Genomic DNA, 25,404 nt, shown 5'->3' on the forward strand with positions numbered 1-25,404 from the left:
GAAACAACCTTAACATCATAAGTTTTTGATCGATGTTAGCAATATGATAAAATATTTCCTGCATGCTGAATTTTAATTGTTTCGTAATGCTGTCAAATGAGTTGTTCTAATGTTGTGAGAGGTGTTTTATTTATGATTTTGGTGAGTTGTTATAGGGCAGAACAACGTTGCACATTTATGTGCAATATTGTTCGCCGTCAACTATCATTGGCTGTATGTTTATGCAAGAGAACCATGTGAACAATAGCATGCTAGTGATGTCAGATGTATGGAGGGTAGCATAGCTTTGGTTCGGTAGTTATGTTAAGTATTTCGAGCATGCCCGAATTGGCAAATGTGTTTATTGGTTACATATGCTCATGAAATTGAATATTATGTTGGCATAAAGGTGTATATCATAGACACGTAATTTCTGAAGTTATCTTAATGTTGCATTATCATAATCATGTGCATGTTTGGATGTTATGCATGAGATGAATCATGAAAGCAAAATGCATGTTGCAAGCAAGTGTTCATATGCAAATACAATTTGTTTTATACGTACATTCTTGATTGGGAATGAATGAATGTGTATTGTGAACATGTTTCAATAGTTGTGTGTGTGAATGTTCACTGAGAATTTTGCATAAGATGCATTGGTGGTCAGATGTGAACCACTATAGGCTATGTGAGTCAGGAGCATATGTGGCTCCAAGATTAGTATTTATGCATTGCAAAATTTACTTTCAAAATTATTGGCTTTCTAAATTAATTGCACTGTTAAATTTGTAACAGGCAAGGTTTCGTGTTGTATTTTGCATATTAATTTGTAAAACGATTCTTTTACAGAGAATTTGACTTTTGGCTAAAAAGATAAAAGAAACATACAGCGTAATTAATGTTTTTCTTCCTAGATATTTCTTTCACAATATAGAAATCCCGGATGGCAGTTTTGGAAAAACCATGAGGATACTAAAACTTCGTGTGTGATTGTGCCCCTAAACCCGATATGGTGGTTTGCCTTCCGACCACGGTTTTAGAGAGTTTTCAGTCACTTTATCTAGGAGTGGTGTTGTAGACACAGCTGTTGTTATTGGTATAGCAAGAAAATGACATCAGTGGATGTTGATTTCCCTGTTGTCCCGATATTAGATGTTGATTTTTAATATTCCGATAGATGGTGTTGATTCCTCTTATTGATCGAAGAACAAGTGTTGAACCCAGTAATAAAATACAAATTATGTGTTAAGCTACAACTAAGACTCTATCTTAGAGTTCGAGAATTGTGGTGCCTGTTTTGACTATATACAGGTTTAATGAAAAATGAAAGTAAAACTTGTATACATTTAATAAGGACATGCATGCAAAAGAGAACTCTGATAATAACTTAATAATTTATTCATGCATGTGTAGTGGAATCATGCATATTTACTATTATGCATTAGTTCATGCATTCTTACTTGTTTTGTTTCATGTGAGATATTGTTATTGCATGATAACTGTTTTCAAATGCTTGAATGGTAAATGGTTTATGAAATCATTGTTCTTATATTTTCTCTAAAAACTTGCATAAATTTGATTTAAGCTTTTTCTTGCCTATTTGGATTTTTAAAGGAATTCATACAAAGAATCTTTGATTCTTACCGAATACTTTCTAAGTTTTTCACAGGATCTAGAGCTCAGTGATCTGCCACAGGGAGCCTAAGAGACTACGTGACTTACTTCTATTATTTTGGATAGTATGGCTCAATGATTTTATATTTTATTTTCATTTTATTATCAGACTTTGATTATTGATTAATAAAGTTAGTTGTTTTGATTTGTTGGTTCAATGTTATGTCACATGGGTACGGGTGCGAATGCGCGGCACTTTCAAAAAACTTGGGTGCGGGGTTGCGGCAAAAATATAAAAAATTATATATATATATATATATATATATATATATATATATATATATATATATATAAATAAAAAGTTCAAAAGTTGGACATAACCAGGGTCAGGTTGTCCGCATCGGGTGCGACGCGGGTGCGGCACCTAGTTAGAGAGTCCCTGTGACATAGGTTCAATGTAGAGATCCATTGTAGTTTGGAATGTTATTAAGTTTGTGAGGCCTCGGATCCTTGGGTTTTGGTTTCCGCAATTGTTTTAAAAAAAATCACTTTTCAAAAGGGATGAGTTGGGGCCGTTACAGGGCACTGCACCCGCACCCGGGTGGGTGCGACACTTGAACAAAGCTACCTTTGTGTTAGGTGAAGTTAACCACATTGAGGTTCATTTCTATCCACAAGTAGATTTAGTTAACCCTAATCAAGTCCATTTTTATCTAATATTATATATAAGTACTCAAATGCACACACATACACGTAGTGTAAACTTAAACCTGCTAAAAATTATATATATATATATATATATACCCTCCCTGCACCCAAATTTTTTTAAAGTGCCGCATCGCCGCATCAGCACCTATGTGACATAGGAGCCATTATAGATGACCCTCTACACAAGAAATCAATAAAGAAGAACAGTTTAGGATTTCTTTAGTAATTGAGGCTTACTTGACAAATTAGACAAGAGAACCCATAACTAAAACATCAGTGACAAGATATGGAGTACATGTAGGTTCCCATCTAGTTTATTGGCCTAGCAAAACGCAAAGAACCATATCGCATTCAAGTATGGAAGACTGATACTGGGAAATAGCTGGTGTCACAGTTGAGACTTTTTTTTAGAGATAACCGGGAATAGTTCAGACTTTTTTGGATAATCCATCTTCCCACAATTTTGCATCAAAATACATTTAAGTATAGAAGCATACAACAACAACAACTACGCCTTCATCCCAAAACAATTGGGGTCAGCGATATGAACCAAAAAAGAAATTCATTTTGGGTCTTCCACATGAATCCTTTTCCTCCAATCATTTATATCCAATGCCATGTCCTCGGTGAGGTTCAAAGCATTCATATCCTTTCCTATCATCTCCATCCAAGTCTTCCTAGGCCTACCCCGACCTCTTTTAACTAATATATTTTCCCATTTCTCCAACCTTCTAACTGGAGCATCATTAGGCCTTCGTCGAATATGTCCAAACCACCGTAAACGATTCTCTCGCATCTTATTTTCAATGGGTGCAACACCTACCTTCTTATGTATCTCCTCGTTCTGAATCTTATCTTTTATTGTATATCCACACATCCATCTAAGCATTCGCATCTCAACTACACTCATTTTTTGAATATGATGTCTCTTGGCAGCCCAACATTCCGTACCATATAGTAAAGCGGGTCTAATAGTCGTCCTATAAAACTTTCCCTTCAACCGCAATGGCATTCTACGATCGCACAGCACTCCAGTTGCACTTTTCCATTTCATCCACCCAACCTTTATCCTATGATTTACATCTCCATCAATTTCTCCATACTTTTGAATGATGGATCCCAAATATTTGAAATAATCATTCACCGGTATTTCTTGCTCACCAAGCTTCACTACACTCTCATCACTACTTTGTTGCTTACTAAACAGACAATCCATATATTCAGTCTTACTCTTACTCAACTTAAAACCTCTAGCTTCCAATGTCTGTCTCCATAATTCTAACTTAGCATTAACCCCAGCTCTAGACTCATCAATCAAAACAATATCATCAGCAAACAACATACACCACGGTACATTTTCTTGAATTGATCTCGTAAGCTCATCCATCACTATCGCAAATAGGAAAGGGCTTAAAGCAGATCCTTGATGTAACCCAACCGTTATCGAAAAATTGGTTGTCACCCCTCCACAAGTGCGGACATTGGTTACTACTCCTTCATACATATCTTTAATTATTTTAATGTACTTGAGAGAAACACCTTTCTTCATCATTGTCCACCAGAGAACGTCCCTAGGTACTCTATCGTATGCCTTCTCTAAATCAATAAAAACCATATGCAAATATTTGTTCCTCTCTCTATATCTTTCAATAAGTTGTCTAAGAAGATGTATAGCTTCCATAGTTGATCTTCCAGGCATAAAACCAAATTGATTCTCCGATATCATGACAACCTTCCTCAACCTAGACTCAATCACCCTCTCCCAAAGTTTCATAGTATGACTCATGAGTTTTATACCACGATAGTTTGTGCAATCTTGTATATCACCCTTGTTCTTATATAAAGGCACCAAAGTACTCTTCCTCCACTCATTAGGCATCTTATTTGTTCGCCAAATCAAGTTAAAAAGATTTGTCAACCATTCTAAACCTTTCTCGCCCAAGCATTTCCAAGCCTCGATAGGTATACCATCTGGGCCAACTGCCTTCTTGATTTCATTTTCTTCAAAGCCTCTGCAATTTCTTTCTTTTGAATCTTGCACATGAAGTCACGATTTATCTCATGAAAAGGAATGGAGAAGTCTCCAAGATCTTGAGCATGACTATCATTAAATAGCTTATCAAAATAATTTTTCCATCTCTCCTTAATCTCCTCATCTTTGACTAAAACCCTTTACGTTTCATCTTTGATACATCTAACCATACCCAAATCCCTCGATTGGCATTCTTTAGATAATCCATCTTCCCACTTCTTCGCATCAACATACTGGGAAATTATTAGAAAGTTGAAGCACATGGAGTTATATCATTTTCAAAAGAAGTTTGAAGGCAAAGGATTGCAATCTACATCACACAGGCATGGGCAAGGATGCAGGTACACAGGGTATGACATGGAAATTCTAATATGTACAGATATGAGATGAGGGCGTGGATACCTCTCTCTCTCTCAGGTGTCAGTCCCTAAGAAAACAGGTAGCTGACCAGGTCTAGAACAGGTCAGATCCATGGCCCCACATACCTGACCAGGTGTCAGCCATTAAGAAAACATCTAGCTGACCAGGTCTAGAACAGGTCAGATCCGAAACTGGTCTAACCCATACCCATAAAGCACCAGTACTCGTACTGGTATCATGCCTTGGTGACACAAGCAAGGGACCCTTTTGAAAGTACCCATGTTACATAGGTTGCAACCACGATTCATTCATTCATGGAAAAAATCAAGTTGTTGATTTGTTTATTAAGATTTTGTCCAATTGTCTACAATTCATGACAATGTCCAATTTGAGAGGGTGTACTAAGTCTAGATGTGTATTACTTATCAAGGGTATATTTGTCATTCAAGTGAGATGGTACTAAGGATGTAATACATAAAAAATGTAAGGGTGTTATTGTGAATGGGAATATTGAGATATTAGCACATGGAATGTAGCCCTAATGCTTTTGGACGTCCCCCAGCTGCATCACCTTCTCTACTTTTTCTTGTGTTTCTCCAGATGCAATAAAAAGCTCTCATTTTTTAACAAAACAAATAAAACATATGAATAAGAAGAGTCCAGTGGTGACGAAGATAAATAAGTACTGACCATGGATGATTAGGCAAGCACCCTTAGGCTGTCAAGATGATGATCAAGCACAAGGCCATAGCCCATTAATGGTAATTTAGATTTACAACCTTAGGCAGATTATTAGCTTGAAAACCTATCAAGATTGGAAGAGTGGTATCTATATGCAGAGGCTTAAACACTCGAGGTGATGACATAATAGTAAAGCTAAAGTTGGCCAAAACTAGGAAGGATGCACAAACATATAACCCAAAAATGTTTTGTTTGTTTTTATTTATATGATCCATATAATTTGAATAAGCGGCTTATCAAAGGCTATTCCACAATAGATCTTCGGCTAGAATCTTGTGCAATATCATCTCAAAAGATGAAATAATACATGCAAAAATTAAGTGGCCTAATCTGACACCATCTCCACTCTTTTATGCCTTTTTGGACAACTGAATAATTGCCCTTCTCTTGCACTTTATTAGCTTGTTGGTGATTTCTCATCATCTTTGCAATGAAATTTAAGAAGCCGTGTAGTTTTTCTAATCTAGTTGTTTCAAGATTATAGTCAACAATCAAAAGCTTGTCCATAATCAAAGTCTTATGGTTTATGCTTCACATGGAGGAACTAATATAAAGGCAGAGGCATGTATAGTTAATCATGTACTTTTGTTATTTTTCTTCAGTTTTTATCATGTCTAACTTTCATTAACAGTTTCCCTGTTTTTCAAGTTCCTTCATGTTCTATGGCCTAAAGTGGCAAAACGATTCCAACCGGATGCATTGATTGCATTAGAAATATAAACAAACAACACAAAAATAAAAAGTGATTGAGATGAGTCATGATATAAAAAGAAAATCTATGAAAGTTGTTCAAAATCAAAAGTTTCCCTATTAACAGTAACATAAGTTTAGTCACCATGATATGTGGTCATTTGATGAGCACAGCAATTTTCCGGTTTCACGGTCGTAAGCATCATCTTCAGTTGACGGAAGACTAGAAAATAAAAACATTTACTAATAGACCACAACTACACATTTTTTTCAGCTCTGCAAACCCTAGTTACTCATAGTCAACAGTGCCTCCCTTTATTCTAGATGTAAAAAATTGCAGGGCAAAAGCCATAAAACAAGTCAAGGAATAGATTTTAAAACCTTAAATCAAAAAGAATATCTAGAGCACTAGTTCACAACTATCCACTTTTCTCAGTTCTGCAACCTTAGTTACTTCCAGGTTACAAAATTGGCGTTTAAAAAAAAAGAACTGCAAAGGCAAAGGCCATAAGATAGATCATTGATAAGGTCTATGGAACAGGATTGAGTATTTAATCAAGAAAGAAAAGACGAAGTAGGCAAAACACAAAGCAAACAGTCATGAACCGCATGCAGAAAATAGAAGAAAAGGTGAGAGACATACTTGTTGACCATGCATCAAGGGAATAGGCCTAAGCTTTGGTTGTGCCATCATCATGCCACCTTCACTGCTATTATGCAAAAGAGGATTTCCACTGGATCTTCCATTTTGATCATCTTCATGATTCCTACCAGATGCCACTGACAATCTGGCTGTCTGATGACTGTTGATTATAGAAGGTTCCATCTGAATCATGGGACCACCTGCTAGTGTTCTATGGGGAGGGGGATCAACAGCATTCTGTGTGGGAGCAGATTTAATTCCAGTTTGCAACTGAACAGGGCCAGGCCCAAACTGTTGCATCTGGATGGAAGAAATTCCAGCTGATTGCACTTGAACAGAAGGAAGGCTGCTTTGCTGTGTCTGAACATTATTAACTCCCATTTGCTGGACTTGGATGGAATGGTTCCCAGCTTGATGACCATGAAGAGATGGTACTCCTGCCTGTCGGATCTGAGATACAAGCATCCCAGATTGGTGGACCTGAGAAAATGGGGGCCCTTTTGTATGGGGCTGAGAAAAAATTGGTCCTGTCTGTTGTAACTGAGATGAAGGTGCCTCTCTTTGTTGGACTTGGGATAAAGGGGCACCCGTTTGCTGGACCTCTAGCAATGAGGCACCTGTTTGCTGGGAAGCTAAGTGAACCCTGGCTTGATGAACCTGAAACGAATTCTGCCCTGCCTGCAGTACAGTAGACTCTGTTTGTTGCAGCTGAGATGAACCAACATTTACTTGCTGAACCTGGGAAAAATTAGAACCTGTTTGGTGCACCTGAGCCAATAGCTGACCTGTTTGCTGAACTTGAGAAAGAGGTTGCCCTGTCTGTAGGACCTGAGATAAAGCATGTCCTGATTGTTGTGCCTGAGTCAAAGTTGGCCCGGCTTGTTGAAGTTGAGACAATTCAAGGCCTGGTAGCTGGACATGGGATGAAGAAACCCCTGTTTGAGGACCCAGCTTGGAAGGTAAATCATGCGTCTGTGCTGTTGGGATAGGAGCCAACTTTGGTGTAGCCGTTGGATGAGAGCCAGCAGGGAGGGGAGGCAACTGAGAGAAGGGCCTCTCATACTGTGTAACATTAGTTTCTGGATTCCAGTAATATAGATAACCAGTGTTCCCATCAATCAGTCCTTTCCAGGGCTTGGGAAGAGTAGGATCCTCGGGAGCATACCGTGGACCCGAAGAATCCATGCCTGCAGTTTCCACACAATTTAAGACGCTATCAAATCCAGAAACCATGGAACCATGGTTGGAAGTTACAATCAATCATCATCTTTGCCTCCAAGCCAAGTCAAATGCAGGCAAAAAGTCATAATACAACCTTCAACACAAAAACACTGTAAACCAAAGTTTATGTTTGAATTAACACACATAAAACAAACACAAGTTTATCACATTCACTTGTCAATCTCAATGAAGAGAAAATTGGAAAATGGAATAGCAAAAAGTTCCAAATGCAATTACAAACAAATGAATAGCAAGAAAAAAAAAGAGATGAAACATGACACTGCCACCAAGAGTTACCAGAAAAAGGAGAGTGACCAACAACTTAGTGGCCCATTTTCTCCAGGATTTTGGAAATGTGGGAGTCCAAGAACTTTTGAATTTGTTTTGTGGCAGATAGTAAATGTAGCAGTGAAATCCTATAACTCTTAGAATTCCAAAAGACATAAAATCCTATCACCCACACATTCAGAGGTATGGGTTTGGTTAGATATAATATATGAACTGTTAACTCAAGAGAACAAAAATTCCCGAGATACTAGGATTTTGTAGCTTACTATGTATAAAGGGTTCATTTTTTGCAGTGTCAACCACCTCTCCCCCAACCCCAACTGCAAATTCATAAAATCTCTTTTTATACTAACACAGTAATTTTTCTTTTGCCTCCTTTGTTTCAAAACCTTTTAAAGAAATGTAGTAATCTTTTTTCATCTCATATTCATGTGTGATGATACATACACGTCAACGTAAACATAGAAACAGTAAAATCTTTTTTTACCTTTTTTTTTCATCTAGAGTGCTAGACAGTAGACACCCTGGCCATACCTTAAGCCCCCACATCTCATAATTTATTTCCCTCTTCAAGTTTCTAATATGCAGTTTGTGTCTTTCACAATTTCAGATTCTATCTCTAACCAAATAAATCTCGACTCTTTAGAAGACGGGCTCACCCCTATCCCCCTTATAGTTGCAAGTCAATATATCAGCAACTTAGCGTTTGCCGCCCATATCACATATTGGCTTATAGATAGCCTAATAACCCAACTATTATTAAAATGCGTACAGAAATCAGTAAAATTGGGTTACTAAATCAATTTCGCTAGATGCAGCGATCAATTGATCTTTATAAAAGAAAAAGACATAAAACAAAGTGTTTAAAATTAAAGCTCCACTTAAAAAGCAGTGTGTGTGCATGTGTGAGTGTGTTTGTGCTCTACACCTAATTCTTCTTAGACCTTAATCTTCTTCAATGCAAATACTTGAGTTGGTCTTTAGACTTACAGTTTATGTAATAAAAATCACAGCAAAGGCTTGAACAAGCAAGGTACCCTTCATGAGTGGCAATATGCACCAACTAAGGTTTGCTCGAGCAAATCAACAAAGTAGGTGATGTAGTAAAATATCTCACACATTTGGAATAGGAAACACTTCCCATATTATGATTGCAGTTCAGCCAGTCAGACAGAATGTATCGTTCATTCAATCAATCACAGTTCCAGAGTTATTGGATAAAAACTTAGAGACACTTGGCCAGAATGTGATAGCCCTCCGTGGATTCGTTCCAGTTCCATCTATGTCTGCTTGAGTGTCCATAAGAATAGAAAAGAGCAATGATAACATCCACATCATCCAGATTACAGAACTTCTTGCTCAGAGCAGCTTGATGCTGCCCAAACAACAGCAACCGCGCATTGTCCACAACCATCACGCAGTCAGTATAAACAAGGACAATATTTGACAATTTCTCAATGAACTTCAGCATCAGAACACATTACAAAATACCTAGTTCAACACAATTTTATCCCCTTTCAAAGTAAAGTTTCATGTTGTGTTTATGAAACAAGTATACTCAATTTATCACAAGGTAAGGACAAGAAAATACCAGAAAGAGAGGAGAAGATGATCTCCTCCAAGCCTGGCCCACAAAGTCTGATGAGCTACCAAAGTAGGTTATGGTCGTCAAACAGAAACCTCTGCAGAAAAAAAAATAATTGAAGGGAGAAAGAAAGAAGGAAAAGAAAATAAATGAAAGAAAAATAGGACAATGAAACAAATTTATTACCTAAATGGATGATAAAATGCCAAGAAATTGAAGAATTTTGATACTTTAATTTTTTCCAAACTGAATCCCCAAATAAGTCCATTTTTTCTTTAATTAATGTCATTTGGAAGACAAGAAAAAGATAATGTGGTTTTTTCTCCGTAGTTTTTGCCCCGTTTATAACAAATTCAGGTTTTGTCTATGTGAAGATATATTGTGTTATATTGGCAATATATCGCTGATAATGTCACACCGATCCCCCTTCCCTCCAACCATCCAACAACCACACACGCAAGGGCCTAAGTTCAGTATGATGCATAGCATAGGCTTTAACAAACTACTAGAGAAAAATCCTTGCTCAGCCACTGAATTAACACCAATTTAATAAGCTTCTACTAGATACAAACAGAAAAAGCACGTTTGGATCAGGCACGTTGTTTTCCATCTAAATTTGTAAAGAAGATGACAATATCAATATTTGACCATATTAAGATATATCTTAGCAGGATCTAGTGCTGCACACATGTACACATACATGTATGTGCGGAGGTGCACACCAGAGTTACTGCAAGCTTCTTAAATAGGTGAAAAGTGTGCTTTCCAAAAACTCGCTTCAAAAGAGTGATACTCCTCGCTTCCAAAACTTGATGGGAATCTCGATTCTCCCACACCTCTATGCTTTCCACACACTTCGTCCATGATTCTTATATGTTATCTATATTTGTCCAAGCATATGTATTTATGCATGTGTATTTACTATTTACATGTATGTCCATGCATGTATTGAACACTTCTTTCATGTTTTTTATGTGTTTTCTCTAATGCTTCTCACTAATTTTTCATATGGTTTCTCTAAATTGGTAGTTATCATTTTTAGATGTCGACAAAAATTTAATTCTTACACTAAAAATTTACGGAATTTAAGAATAGTCATTTTTATTTTAGTTTTTATTGGTGTTCCATTTCAATTCTCATTTAATTCTTATATCGCTTTTTTTATTCCTCACTTCTCGCTTCCTCCAAATTTTGAAGTGTCTCGCTTCTTGCTTCTGCTTCCCATACCGTTTTCCACTTCCGCTTCCTAGTCTAGCAATCTTCGTGAACACACATTCAGACAAAAGGCCCATGATTGATATCTTTTATGCTATAGGCTTTGTTGCATTTCCCAGAGAAAATGCCTTGCTCTGCCACTGTATTAACTCAAATTTAATGAGCCCCTACTCATCTGATTAGAAAAAGGAAACTTAGATTAGCCAGGCAGCTTTCTATCCAAATTTGACAAGGGGCAATATCAGAATATGTTAAGATGTACATATTGTATATATATAATGTGTATATATTATATATGTTTATGTGTATGTATACATACATATGTATGTATATGTACACATATATACACGTATACATATTATATATTTTATTTTATTTTATTTTTTATTGCAAACAATTTTTTTGGTCAACTCAAGTTGACTAGCCATTACAACTGGTCTAGTCTCGCAGTTAGACTAGCTCTAACGGCTAGATGGCAATCACATATTGTGTATATATAGGGGATCTCCTCTTTATTGTTTTGTATGCATCTTGCATGCATTTTTTGAATCAATAAAATAATATATTTTTTTATATTGTGAGCTCTCTTTGGTGTGTGCCCTCAGTGACCTTTGTGAGTGTGCCCATAGTGGCTCTTCGTGCTCGTCCATTTGGATTCTTTGGTGGACATTTGTTCTCATTTGGAGATTTCACTCTCTTTACATGGTATCGGAGTCATAGTGATCTTGATCTTTGAAGTTGGAAATCTCATTGTTAGTGTGCTCGTGGATCGTTCCTCAAGTGTTCGTGGTGCGGTGTTCGTAATAGCTCAAGTGGGAGTGCTCCTCTCTCTCTCTCTCTCTCTCTCTCTCTCTCTCTCTCTCTCTCTCTCTCTCTCTCTTATCACTCTCTCACTCTCCTCTTTTTTTTTGTAATCAATCATGGAGGACAAGGAGAGTGACACCATTGTACCCATCAAGCTCAATCACACTAACTATGTAATGTGATCTTCTATCATGAAGCACTATATTTGGGGCAGGGGCTTGTGGGGATCAGTGGATCAATCCGATCTAAAACCTAAACTTCTCCTCGCCAAAGTCAAGAATGGGAAGGATATTGCACTCTAAGGGGATGAGAAAACTAAGGACAATAAAGAGTGGAGAATGAGACGTGAAAATAATGGCATATCAATAGTGTAGACATTAAAAAATGATCTATCCTAGCGAATTTTGAGCATGCCAATGATGTTTGGGACTACCTTAAAAATAGTATTCACTCGAAGATACTGCACATGGGTGCAATTTACAAGATAAGATTAGAACCAATGCTCAAGGGGATATGAGTCAACGGGTCGGGCCAGACCCGACCCGTACCAAACCTTATAGGGTCTGAGTATGGTGGTAAATAAGAAGACCCAAGTCCAGACCCAAAGGTCTGATTAATACATGGAGCCGAGTATAGTTTGTGAAATTGTATACCAGACCCGGGCCGACCCGAGTTCAGATTAAGACCCGTAATTTTTCAATATAAAAATGATAAAAAATTTATCATTTTACCGGGTATGGCTCGGGTATGGCTCGGGTCTGGTTCATGTAGTTCTTATCAAGTCTGAGTATGGTTTCTCTTATGGTGGGCCTGATTAGACCTGGGTCTGGACCCAATACCACCCCCGAAAATCAGGGTCGGGTTTGGTTCCACCTGGGTCCGAACCAAAACCGACATGTTGACACCCTTAGATATGAGCATCAGAGAATACTATAATACTCTATCCAAACTTTTGGAAGAATCGGCTCTTCTTGAACCAAAATGGCATTGTCATTTGGATATTGAGCTATGGCAAAAGCAAATAGATGTAGAGCACTTACCAATTCATGAATGGGTTGCGAGCCGAAATTGAAGCTACCAAGTTAGCTCTTATCCATAGAGGGAAGAATCCCTCTATTTTTTATACAGTCGAAGAGCTAAGTATGGAGAAAAAATAGGTTGAAGAGACATACTCAAGAATTAAGACAAATCTGTCTTGGCCATATCTAGGTTGAGAACCTATGCTCACACATACAAACCACCTCACTTTGAGAGATAAGGTAATGAGTATGACAATAAGAGGAAAGACAGTTGTCACTATTGCCATGAACCGTGACACATCAAACCCGTGTGTCCTAAATTGAAGAAAATTGAGAAAAAGAAGGTGGCTTCGGTTGGTCTACCTCAAGATACTATGGACATGAGCAACCCTCAAGATACATCTGTTGAAAGCATGTTCATATCCCAATTGGTGGAGGCGCTTCAACCTCTTTTTAGAGGATCATCTTCCTCAACCAGAGTCGCGGGCTCATCCTATTCTCTTTTATTTCTTGATTCTGGTGCATCGTTTCATATGACCTCCAACCTAGATATCATATTTGCATGTCGTATTAATTCAGACATGTCTAATGTATTCACTCTCGAACATCGCTTGAAATCAAAGGAATAAGGAATTTTGAAAGAAATCTTCAAAACTTCAAAAAAAAAATCAATTCTAAAAATTATATATATTCTTAAACTAAATTTAAATCTTTTATGAGTCTCACAAATAATTGGCAATGGATGTAATGTCTCATTCTCATCAAATAGTTGTTGGGTGCAAAATCACCAGTCAGGGAATCTGATTGTGGAAGGCCAAAAAAAATGAGGCATCTACTACATGAATTTTCTAGAAATACCGAAGAATATGTTTTATTGTAATGTCAAAAAATTAGATTTGAAATTATGGTACAAAAGATCACCTGTCAGAGAATCTGATTGTAGAAGGCCATAGAGAATGAGGCACCTACTACATGGATTTTCTAGGAATACCCAAGAATATGTTTTATTGTAATGTCCAAAAATTAGATTTGAATTTATAGTACAAATGATTAGGACATCCAAATGTATCCAAAATTTTATATTTTCAAGTCTGGAAAAATTTTGTAACATTGATCATTTTACTTGTAATGATTGTATTATTGGCAAAATGAAGAAATTATCATTCTAAGAAAGAACTTTTGTTTCTAATAGACCACTTAAGTTAATCCATTCGAATGTTTGGGGTCCGGCACCGATCATATCAAAAGGTAGATATGCATATTATGTGATATTTATGGATGATTTTTCTATATATACTTGGATTTACTTCATTAAACATAAGTCTAAAGACTTCTTGCATTTCCAATTTTTTCATAATTTGGTTAAAAATAGGGAGGAGAGTTTTTGTCTAAAGAATTTAAGGATTATCTTAATTTATATGACATTACAAATCAAAGATCTTGCCCGCACACACCACAACAAAATGGTTTGACTGAAAGAAAACATAAACATATTGTTGAAACCACAAGAATTTTACTTATTTCAAGTCATGTACCTAAAGTTTGTTGAGCCGAAACCACTTTGACCGATATGTGTTTTATAAACAGAATGTCATCTTCAACATTACAAGATATCTTCCCTGTTGAAAAACTTTTCAAACTTACTATTGATTATTCCAGATTAAGAGTATGAAGACGACCAAAAAGGTTATAGGTGTTATGATTCTAAAAATGAAAGGTTGTATGTTTCAAGAAATGTGTCCTTGGAAAATGAAAATATCTTTGAGTGTAAAAGACCTAAGTAATTGAGAATTCTTTGCTATTTGATTTTGTTTCAAAGCACGATATTGATGATTGTGATTGCGAGTTTGGTCTTGAAAATGTCGATGAATCAAGAGATGAAGTGACTTGTGAAGAGCAACCCCATAGTGATAAAACCTACTTGTAATACACTAGAAGCCGGATTCAAAAACCTATGTGTGCACTTGAAAAATATTCAAAGAATGAAAGTAAAGATAATGTGCAATCTAGGAGATCATCTAGAGTATCAAAGTCCCCAGAAAAGTTTGTCTTCCTTTTAATCCAAATAAAAGGCATGTATTGTGTTAATTCACTCCTACGTAGAGCCATAATCTTATGCCCAAGCTAAATAACATTTTAAATGGATAGAAGCCATGAAAGTATAATTATAGGCCATAAAAAATGTCAAAACTCAGACACTTCAAGATCTTTCACAAGGAAAGAAACCTATAGGATGTAGGTAGGTGTATAAAGTAAAAACCAAGAGTGATGAGACCCGTGAGAGGTATAAATCTAGATTAGTATTTAGTAACCAAAGGATATTCCCAAGAATATGGGATAGATTATGAAGAAATTGTTGCCCTTGTTGCCTGAATGACCACTATTATGACCCTTATAGCAATTGCTTCCATTAGGAACTGACCCATATACCAAATGGATGTTAAGAATGCTTTTCTTAATGAAGATCTAGTTAAAGATGTCTACATGGAGGCACCACTTGGTATGAGCATCCTAGAAGGGAAGGCACTTTATGGCTTGAAGCAAGCACCAAAAGCATGGCATGATAGATTTAGTAAGATCTTGCTTGACTGACACAACTTTGTTTGTTAAGGAATCTAATGCAAGTATTATCATTGTACTCCTATATACGAAGGATATAAACATCATTGGGAGAGACAAACAGGAAGTTGAAAATACCAAAGAACTTTTTAAAAGCAATTTTAAAATGACTGATGTGGGTTTTCTAAGATACTTTTTAGGAATTGAAATTGCTTATTACCCTAGAGGGTATTTGTTGTCTTAGTCTAAATTTGCTTTTGATATTGTTTTCAGATATGAGATTATGGATAACGAGAATTGATGATGTTACTAATGTCAAGATGAGAATAGATGATGGATGACCTCTTGAAGACCTGACAGCTTATGACAACTGATTGGAGCACTCTCCTACCTATCAATTACTAGACCAAACATAGCACACATTGTTTATACAGCTAGTTAATTTCAGCATGCTCCTACATCTGTTCACATGGGAGCAGTCTCATGAATTATTAGATGCACCAAAAATTATATTTCTATAGGTTTTTTTTGTCTCTTCATCTACATTAGATTTAATTTTTTATGTTGATGTTGAATGGGGAGGTCAACCCAACAATAGTCACTCAACCATGGGTTTTTGTGTTTTTCTAAGTGAAACTCTAATCTTGTGGATGTACAAGAAGCAACAGAAGATCTCACCTTCATCAACAGAAGTTGAATATCAGTTCATGGCCACAACTACGATGAAGGTGGCCTGGCCAAAAAGATTGTTGGCTGACATGAGAATTCAAATAAAATGAGCTTCGAAGATGTGTTGTGACAATAAGAGTTGTCTATATTGTCAGAAATCACACGTTTCACGAAAGAACAAAGCACATTTAAACATATTGTCAATATATACGAAGAGTATCTTTAAGGCAACATTGGTTTGCCCTATGTCCCATCAGAGTATCAATTGGCAGACTTCATTAAACCTCTCTCAGCTCCTAGATTTCACATATTAGCAAACTTTCGCTCATTATACTGTAAGTTTGAGGGGAGAGTGTTAAAATGTACATATTGTATATATAATGTGTATATATTACATATGTTTATGTATATGTATACATACATATGTATGTATATGTATATATATATACATATATACATGTATACATTATATTTTTTATTCTTTATTATTTATTGTAAACAATATTATTTTTTGGGTCAACTCAAGTTGACTCGCAGTTAGAGCTGGTGTAACAGCTAGATGGCCATCTCATATTGTGTATATATAGGGGATCTATGCCTTATTGTTTTGTATGCATCTTGCATGCATTTTGTGAATCAATAAAATAATATTTTTATATTGTGAGCTCTCTTTGATGTGTGCCCTCAGTGACCTTTGTGAGTGGGCCCATAGTCGCTCTTTGTGCTTGTCCATTAGGATTCTTTGGTGGACATTTGTTCTCGTTTGGAGGTTCCACTCTCTTTACAGAATCTTTCTCCATATTTAAATGCATCTTTATAGGACAATACCCCTCCAGCATAGTGCTGGATCAGGATTGAAATATAATCAGAACATGAATGATATCCTGTCAATTAGGACTGAGTGCTGGTCAGCATTGGTCACCAATCAAACTGAGAACTTACAGAGAGAAAACAAGACTGGCCAAATTTCCAATCAATTTTTTTCCTAATCAAAATAGAAAGCATGCAAAAAAATTGGATAAAGAATCAGAAATAAGCTACTCCTTTTATTGAGACAGTTTATGATATATAAGTAGATCCTACGTCACATGGATATGACTGAGGATACGAGGATACAGCCATTTTTGAGTCAAGATGGAGTATCTCTGTGACATACTGCAATTCAAACCACAATCTGACATATAGCCCACTAATTCAGCTAAATCACAACTTTGCTTCAACACATGGTAGAATAATAAATAGTTAAAAAAACAAAGATATTATTGCAACACACTCTAATCACACAACAATAGAATAGTCTCCAAAATTTGGAAACTCTTACTGGGTAATAAGTTCTACAGTAAAACCGCTATCTTCAACCTGACTAAAATATTGTTCAAAGTCAAATTTTGGTACATTCACAATCCAACCTACACGTATAAACCTATATAGGATTAACTCCCAGAGGCAAAAGAAATTTTATCAACAAACCTCAACATGTACATTGAATATTCTAAAGCAGAAATTAGGACACGCTATTTGGGGATTACAAACAATTCTCCTATCAAAACATATATTCTTATATCTGCAAAGTTATATTTTTTTTTTTTTGAAATCACAAGGCTGCATGAAAACCCCAATGATAACCAAAACCTAATAACATGAATGTGTTCATGCATGAAAGCACATGTCTGCACGGACAAACACACACACAAGCAACACATGCACACACACACACACATTGCACACCTGAACGCTTGCGGAAGAACACACACACACACACACACACACACAAAATCATGGAGGTATCATTTTTTATTCCATCACCTTAGGAGGCAGAGTCGAAGCCTACTCAATACCAAAATTTCCCCTAGATACCAAGGATTTTTTTAGTTGGTTATGTTTGGGAGCCTTGCATTGGGCTGGAAACACGGATTCCATGCATTGCCAAAACATGGTTTTGGGGATAACAACTCCACAAGCTGTTTGGGAGCTCTTTTCAGGTTTCAGATGGATTTGGCATTTCATGAAATTGGAGTTGGCTACAAAACAAGTATGGCTTTTTGGAGTAAAAAACAATCAAACCTTAAACATAATATTGAGTTTTAAGAGTTATAAACAAGTTCGATTTTACCATGTCTTTGGTGATTTTTGCTTACTCTTGATTATTCAGCCATTTATGAAGGTTTATATTATTCAAAGCACAAAATATTACAAAGTGGAGTTCATTTTCTTCCTACTGATAAAAAATACGACCAAAATTTCCAATTTCATCCAAACGCCCCCAAGAAGGGTTGCGGACAGCATGTATATCAAATTAAGAAAATTGAAAATTTATATGAAGAAAGTGAAAAGATCAAAATTTTGCTAGTTTCATTAACTGCATCAGCAGAACTACGCATATTAGACCTTAATTTTAGTAGTTGCATTTTTTTGAAAATTTAGAAAAATAAAAGAAAAGAAAATGATGTCTCCAATAAAAAGATTTTCAACAAGTAAATAAAATGGTTTTTCTATATCTAAAAAGATTTTTAAAAAAGGCACGATCAATCCTCCTCCATCACAGAAACCATACAGTGAAATCCAAAGAAAACAAAATGGGAATTTTAAGTAACGAAATAAAACCATTTTTCTGCACCCAAAAAGATGAGAAAAAAACACAATCAATCCTTCTACCCATTCTAGAAACTACACAAATAAATCCAAATGAAAAAAAACTAATAGTAGCAGTCTTGGGTGGCGGTGTTAATATTGGTAATGGAGGAGAGGAGTGGAAGGTGGTTATTTTGGTGGTAATTAGGGTTGAGATTAGACACACGTTGGATAGCGATGTAGGATGGTGAAGAAGTTAAGGTGGGTCACCAAAGACCATCGAATGATGTTGAGAGGTGCATCGGAAGCTGAATTCAGCAAAACCCACTTGTTGGAAGTGGGAGTCGAAACCAGGAGATGGGGAGGGATTTGGGGTTGCTGAATCCTTCCCCATTTCCATGATCTGTTGTTTCCCTTGGTTCCAAATGGCCAGAGGTGGTGCCGATTCCACAACGCAGCTCCAATGCATTGCTCCCAAACAGAGCCTTAATGTGGATAGTTGTGCCATGAGTAGCATTCCTCCCCCCCCCCCCGAAACAAAAAGAAACGAACTTTTATAGTAAGCAGTGTCTTGTTTGCCCTATTTATTTCTAGTCTTTTAAGAATCGATGGTGATCTTTTTTCATCTCACATTCACTTGAGGTGCTATTTTCACCTAAATGCAAAAAATAGAAAAAGAAGCAGCATTGTTACCTTATTGTAGACACTTAACCATAACCCCACCTTGTCATAGTATGTTTCCTCACCTCTACTTAAAGGCAATGCCTTTCATAATTTCACATCCCAACAAACCACCTCCCCCCCCCAACACACACACAGCGCAACCTGCCTGTCCACCTAGATTAGGCATCTTGCATGACATAGGTTTTTTTTGCACTCATATAGAAATATCCCAGATCCACCACTGTATTAACTCAAATTTATTGAGCTGCTGCTAGATCTGATTAGGAAAAGACAGTTTGGATCAGACTGTGTTCTTTTTTTGAATTTATAACCCGAAGAAACCGCACAGGGCACAAAGACCTGGTCACACTGGCTCAGCTGGACATACACACGGTCATCGTGCTGACTGCATAAAACTCCGAAGCTAGGACCCCGGGGCCTATGCTATGCATTGGCTTGATGCCCATGGGAATCAAACCTTGACTGCCTGTCTAGCAGCCAAAGCCCCACCGCACTACGCCAACCCCCCCTTGGGGCAGATCAGGCTGTGTTCTTCCATCCAATTTTGGTAAAAGGATGATCATATCAGAATCTTTCTCCAGATTAAGACATCTCAGTAAGATCAGGTATTGCTCCAACACTTGAATGGATTGGACTAAAACCCCATCAAAACATGAACCATATCGTATCAAATAAATTTTAGACTATGGTAGGATCATATACACTTTGTCATATCCTATGAAAATGAACCAATATGAGAATTTCGTTGGGGCGTTCCCTACTGAGCGACGCGCTGTACTCTCTAGGCCCGGAGGCAGTGATAAATGTGCAAGGGTTGCTAGGTCGTCGCCCAGAAGCGACGCGTCACACCGGCGCCCGGGTGTGGTGTCAAATAGGCAAGGGTTCCCTCACTTTGTTGGACGGGTGGGGGTAAAGAAGTTAGTCCAAGACCATAAAATTAGGTTAGCCACTTGGAACATAGGGTCTTTAACTGGTAAGTTGGTAGAGTTAGTAGATGTTATGTGTAGGAGAAAGATTGATATTTTATGTCTTCAAGAGACCAAATGGGTAGGTGAGAAAGCTAAAGTGATAGAACCTTGGGGATATAAGATTTGGTATACAGGAATAAATAGGAATAGGAATGGAGTAGGGATTGCTATGAGTCGTCAGTTTATAGATAATGTAGTTGAGGTCCGTAGGAAGGGTGATAGAATTTTACTTATTAAATTAGTATTAGGTATGGATATTATTAATATTATTAGTGTTTATGCACCTCAAGTAGGTTTAGATGATTCCATTAAGCATCAATTTTGGGAAGATTTAGATGGAGTAGTACAAGAGACATCTTATGGAGAAAAGCTTTTCATCGGCGGTGACCTTAATGGACATGTAGGCATTAGTAGGGATGGATTTGAGAATATCCATGGAGGCTATGGTATAGGAGAAAGAAATGAAAGTGGAGAAAGGATTTTAGATTTTTGTTTGTCCTATGATATGATCTTAGCAAACACTTGGTTTAGGAAGAGGGAGTCTCACCTAGTAACATTTAAAAGTGGGGTTAATACGAGTCAGATAGATTTTTTCCTACTTAGAAAGAGAGATAGGGGTTGTTGCATCGATTGTAAGGTTATACCAGGAGAAAGTGTAGCTACACAACATAGAGTCTTAATTTTAGATCTTAGAATTAGACAATGCCGCAAAAGGGATAGACATAGGATAGATCCTAGAATTAAGTGGTGGGCACTGAAAGGAGCTAAACAAGGAATGTTTGTAGAGCAGGTAGTTAAGGAAGTTGATTGGTGTCTCGAGGAGGATTCAGAATCAATGTGGAATAAGATAGCGGGTGGTATGAGAAAAGTAGCTAAGGAGGTATTGGGTGAGTCTAAAGGCGGTGCACCACTAGGTAAGGATACATCATGGTGGAACGAGGATGTCAAATTAGCTATTAAGGTTAAAAGAGAGTGTTATAGAAATCTAAGTAAGAGTCGTGATAATGAGAATTTGGAGAAGTATATGATAGCAAAGAAGGAAGCTAAAAAAGTTGTTCGAAACGCGAGGGCTAAGGTATATAAGGAGGTTTATGACAAGTTGGATACCAAAGAAGGCGAGAAGGATATTTATAGGCTTGCAAAGATGAAAGATAGGAAATCGAAGGATTTGGGTATGGTTAGATGTATCAAAGATGAAACGCAAAGGGTTTTAGTCAAAGATGAGGAGATTAAGGAGAGATGGAAAGATTATTTTGATAAGCTATTTAATGATAGTCATGCTCAAGATCTTGGAGACTTCTCCATTCCTTTTCATGAGATAAATCGTGACTTCATGCGCAAGATTCAAAAGAAAGAAATTGCAGAGGCTTTGAAGAAAATGAAATCAAGAAGGGCAGTTGGCCCAGATGGTATACCTATCGAGGCTTGGAAATGCTTGGGAGAGAAAGGTTTAGAATGGTTGACAAATCTTTTTAACTTGATTTGGCGAACAAATAAGATGCCTAATGAGTGGAGGAAGAGTACTTTGGTGCCTTTATATAAGAATAAGGGTGATATACAAGATTGCACAAACTATCGTGGTATAAAACTCATGAGTCATACTATGAAACTTTGGGAGAGGGTGATTGAGTCTAGGTTGAGGAAGGTTGTCATGATATCGGAGAATCAATTTGGTTTTATGCCTGGAAGATCAACTATGGAAGCTATACATCTTCTTAGACAACTTATTGAAAGATATAGAGAGAGGAACAAAGATTTGCATATGGTTTTTATTGATTTAGAGAAGGCATACGATAGAGTACCTAGGGACGTTCTCTGGTGGACAATGATGAAGAAAGGTGTTTCTCTCAAGTACATTAGTATAATTAAAGATATGTATGAAGGAGTAGTAACCAATGTCCGCACTTGTGGAGGGGTGACAACCAATTTTCCGATAACGGTTGGGTTACATCAAGGATCTGCTTTAAGCCCTTTCCTATTTGCGATAGTGATGGATGAGCTTACGAGATCAATTCAAGAAAATGTACCGTGGTGTATGTTGTTTGCTGATGATATTGTTTTGATTGATGAGTCTAGAGCTGGGGTTAATGCTAAGTTAGAATTATGGAGACAGACATTGGAAGTTAGAGGTTTTAAGTTGAGTAAGAGTAAGACTGAATATATGGAATGTCGGTTTAGTAAGCAACGAAGTAGTGATGGGAGTGTAGTGAAGCTTGGTGAGCAAGATATACCGGTGAATGATTATTTCAAATATTTGGGATCCATCATTCAAAAGTATGGAGAAATTGATGGAGATGTAAATCATAGGATAAAGGTTGGGTGGATGAAATGGAAAAGTGCTACTGGAGTGTTGTGCGATCGTAGAATGCCATTGCGGTTGAAGGGAAAGTTTTATAGGACGACTATTAGACCCGCTTTACTATATGGTACGGAATGTTGGGCTGCCAAGAGACATCATATTCAAAAAATGAGTGTAGCTGAGATGCGGATGCTTAGATGGATGTGTGGAAATACAATAAAAGATAAGATTCGAAACGAAGAGATACGTAAGAAGGTAGGTGTTGCACCCATTGAAAATAAGATGCGAGAGAATCGTTTACGGTGGTTTGGACATATTCGGCGAAGGCCTAATGATGCTCCAGTTAGAAGGTTGGAGAAATGGGAAAATATATTAGTTAAAAGAGGTCGGGGTAGGCCTAGGAAGACTTGGATGGAGATGATAGGAAAGGATATGAATGCTTTGAACCTCACCGAGGACATGGCGTTGGATAGAAATGATTGGAGGAAAAGGATTCATGTGGAAGACCCAAAATGAATTTCTTTTTTGGTTCATATCGCTGACCCCAATTGTTTTGGGATGAAGGCGTAGTTGTTGTTGTTGTTTGTTGTTGTTGTTGGTAGGATCATATACAGGCCAAAATCAGCCATCAATCAGACTGATGTTCTGGAAAAAATAACTTTGGGCAAACTAAAACTTCCAGCTAATCCATGGCCCCAATCAGATGAGACTTTGAAAGAAAGTATGTAATTTGGGAAAAGCCCAAAGGAAGCTAGTCCTCCTGTTGAAACAATTTTCAATAAATGTATAAGCAGAATCAAACTACAAATCATGATACAATTCACTAATTCAACCAAATCAGAAGATTGGCTGTAGGCATTGTATAATGATATAAACAGAAAAAATAACTTATTCCAACATATCCTAGTCACGCAGAAGTAGACTAGTCCACAGCATTCAACACTCTTGAGTGGTACAACTCTTACAGTAAACAGGCCACGTTCGACCAGCCAAGAGTACCAAACCCCCAAAAATTTGCTCCTACCGCTGGCTCTACAAATGATGGAGCCGCAGAATCTTGGCTCAAGCCCTGAACAAAAATCGATCCAACTCAAGGTTCTATCCAAATAAAAATATATGTATGCATCGGATATGAAAGTAAGCCACAATGGTACACAACCATAATCTGCTATTTGCATCCCGTGCAACTGTGGAAGCTCAAATATTCGGTGCGGCTAATCATTAACTTCACATATCTATGAAATATCATCACTCTTCGAATGAGACTACATGCATCCAATAAAGTATTTAGCTAAACTAAAGTTTGATGACTTCATGCTCCAACCTAAAACGTCTATAAGATCAACTAGCTGAACCGCGGGTAAATGTAATTTCCCAAAAGCAGCGTATCTTATGATGCCGGACTTTCTAAAGCAGACAAGTTTAAGTCACACAAATCTTGAATCCAGACAATATTCTTCTCGACAAATTTGCACTTGGATCCTCCTAATTGCAAGAATTCTTTGTTAGCGCAAATTTCACTAACAACGTCAACATCCAATATGCCCAGAAAAAAGGGATTAAACGAAAAACACGAATCCGAGGCACCAAGCTCAACTATGCGAAAAGATAAAACTCGATGAAATGGGGTCGAGATGAACATAAAAGAGCATCGTATCCGAGAACTGCATGCAACAAAGATGGACAGAAAAGAGACGCTGCAGACACCCAAATTACACTCGACGGCAACACGAACCCAAACAGTGATTTCAACCGAACAAAGCAATCAAAGAATTTGGATCTCCGTACGAAAGGAAGAGTGGGAGGGCAACAGATGATTGTCATCGCGGAACCAGTGAAACCAACAAGACCCAATAGAAAAGAATAACAAAGACGAAGAAGATGAAAAAGAACGACAGAGAAAAGGCAACGGGGCGCCGTTTCTTTCAACCCCTTTTGATTCCAGCTAAAAAATAGAACCCTAAACCAAGCGAGACGACTAAAGCAGTTTGGGTTAGAGAGAGAGTACCTGTTACGCAGGAAAGTATCAGACGGGCGCGCCCCTTTCTCCCTTCTCCACCGAGAGAGAGAGAGAGAGAGAGAGAATGGGGAAGAAGGCGGGACAGACGAGAGAATAAAAGGGGAAGGGCTTGCGATATTTTCTTTTGTTTTCACCGGTGCCCTTTGCTTCCAAACGCAAATAATATTACAAAGAAAATATTGCATACGCGATGGTACCGTACTCTCCAGTAAAAGCCACCTTCTTTTCAATACATGATTCGGGTATAGTTTGTGAAATTTATACCAGACTCAGGCCCGACCCAAGTTCCGATCAAGACTCGCAAATTTTCAATGTAAAAATGATAAAAAATATTATTTTACCAGGTCTGGTTCATGTAGTTCTTATCGGGTCTGGGTATGGTTTCTCTTATAGCGAACCCGATTAGACGAGGGTCCGAACCCAATACCATACCCAAAAATTGGTCCCAAGTCTGGTTCTATCTGGGTCCGAAGCAAATCCGACCCGTTGACACCCCTATGTATTGCTTTGTTGTGCATCACCGGTCGAAAATATATTATTGTTCATTCACTTGTGTTGCATAAAAAGGTCTTTTTAAGAGTGGAAAATATTTTTTACAGTTTAGAGTATCGTACCCTCCAGCTTAAACTCATAGACAAGAGCTTTACTTAATCAATCTGACCTCATAAATGGGTTCAACATAGTCGATTTACTAGGAAATGCACTTTGGATTGTGCAGTTTTGACGTCTAAACAT

The 25,404-nt window shown here is 37.3% G+C and overlaps 1 protein-coding gene across 2 annotated transcripts in view; it reads right to left on the bottom strand.

Annotated features, from left to right (window-relative positions):
* The window catches only part of LOC149839538 (DEAD-box ATP-dependent RNA helicase 40-like), a 48,802-nt gene extending 24,046 nt beyond the window's left edge, over positions 1-24,756 (bottom strand). Inside the window, exons 1-3 of one of the 2 annotated variants that reach the window (XM_090002609.1) lie at positions 24,658-24,756; positions 9,868-9,958; positions 6,768-7,954 (exon numbers count right to left, since the gene is read on the bottom strand). In XM_090002609.1, coding sequence (XP_089858735.1) covers positions 6,768-7,952 — 1,185 coding nt within the window. In that variant the 5' untranslated portion in view covers positions 7,953-7,954; positions 9,868-9,958; positions 24,658-24,756. The remainder of the gene's footprint in view (positions 1-6,767; positions 7,955-9,867; positions 9,959-24,657) is intronic. The other variant, XM_090002610.1, reaches the window with a different exon arrangement.
* Between the last annotated feature and the right edge of the window lie 648 nt (positions 24,757-25,404).

This window comes from Nuphar pumila, chromosome 4 (genome assembly GCF_984573655.1).
Source record: "Nuphar pumila chromosome 4, dmNupPumi1.hap1.1, whole genome shotgun sequence".
NCBI classification, from domain to species: domain Eukaryota; kingdom Viridiplantae; phylum Streptophyta; class Magnoliopsida; order Nymphaeales; family Nymphaeaceae; genus Nuphar; species Nuphar pumila.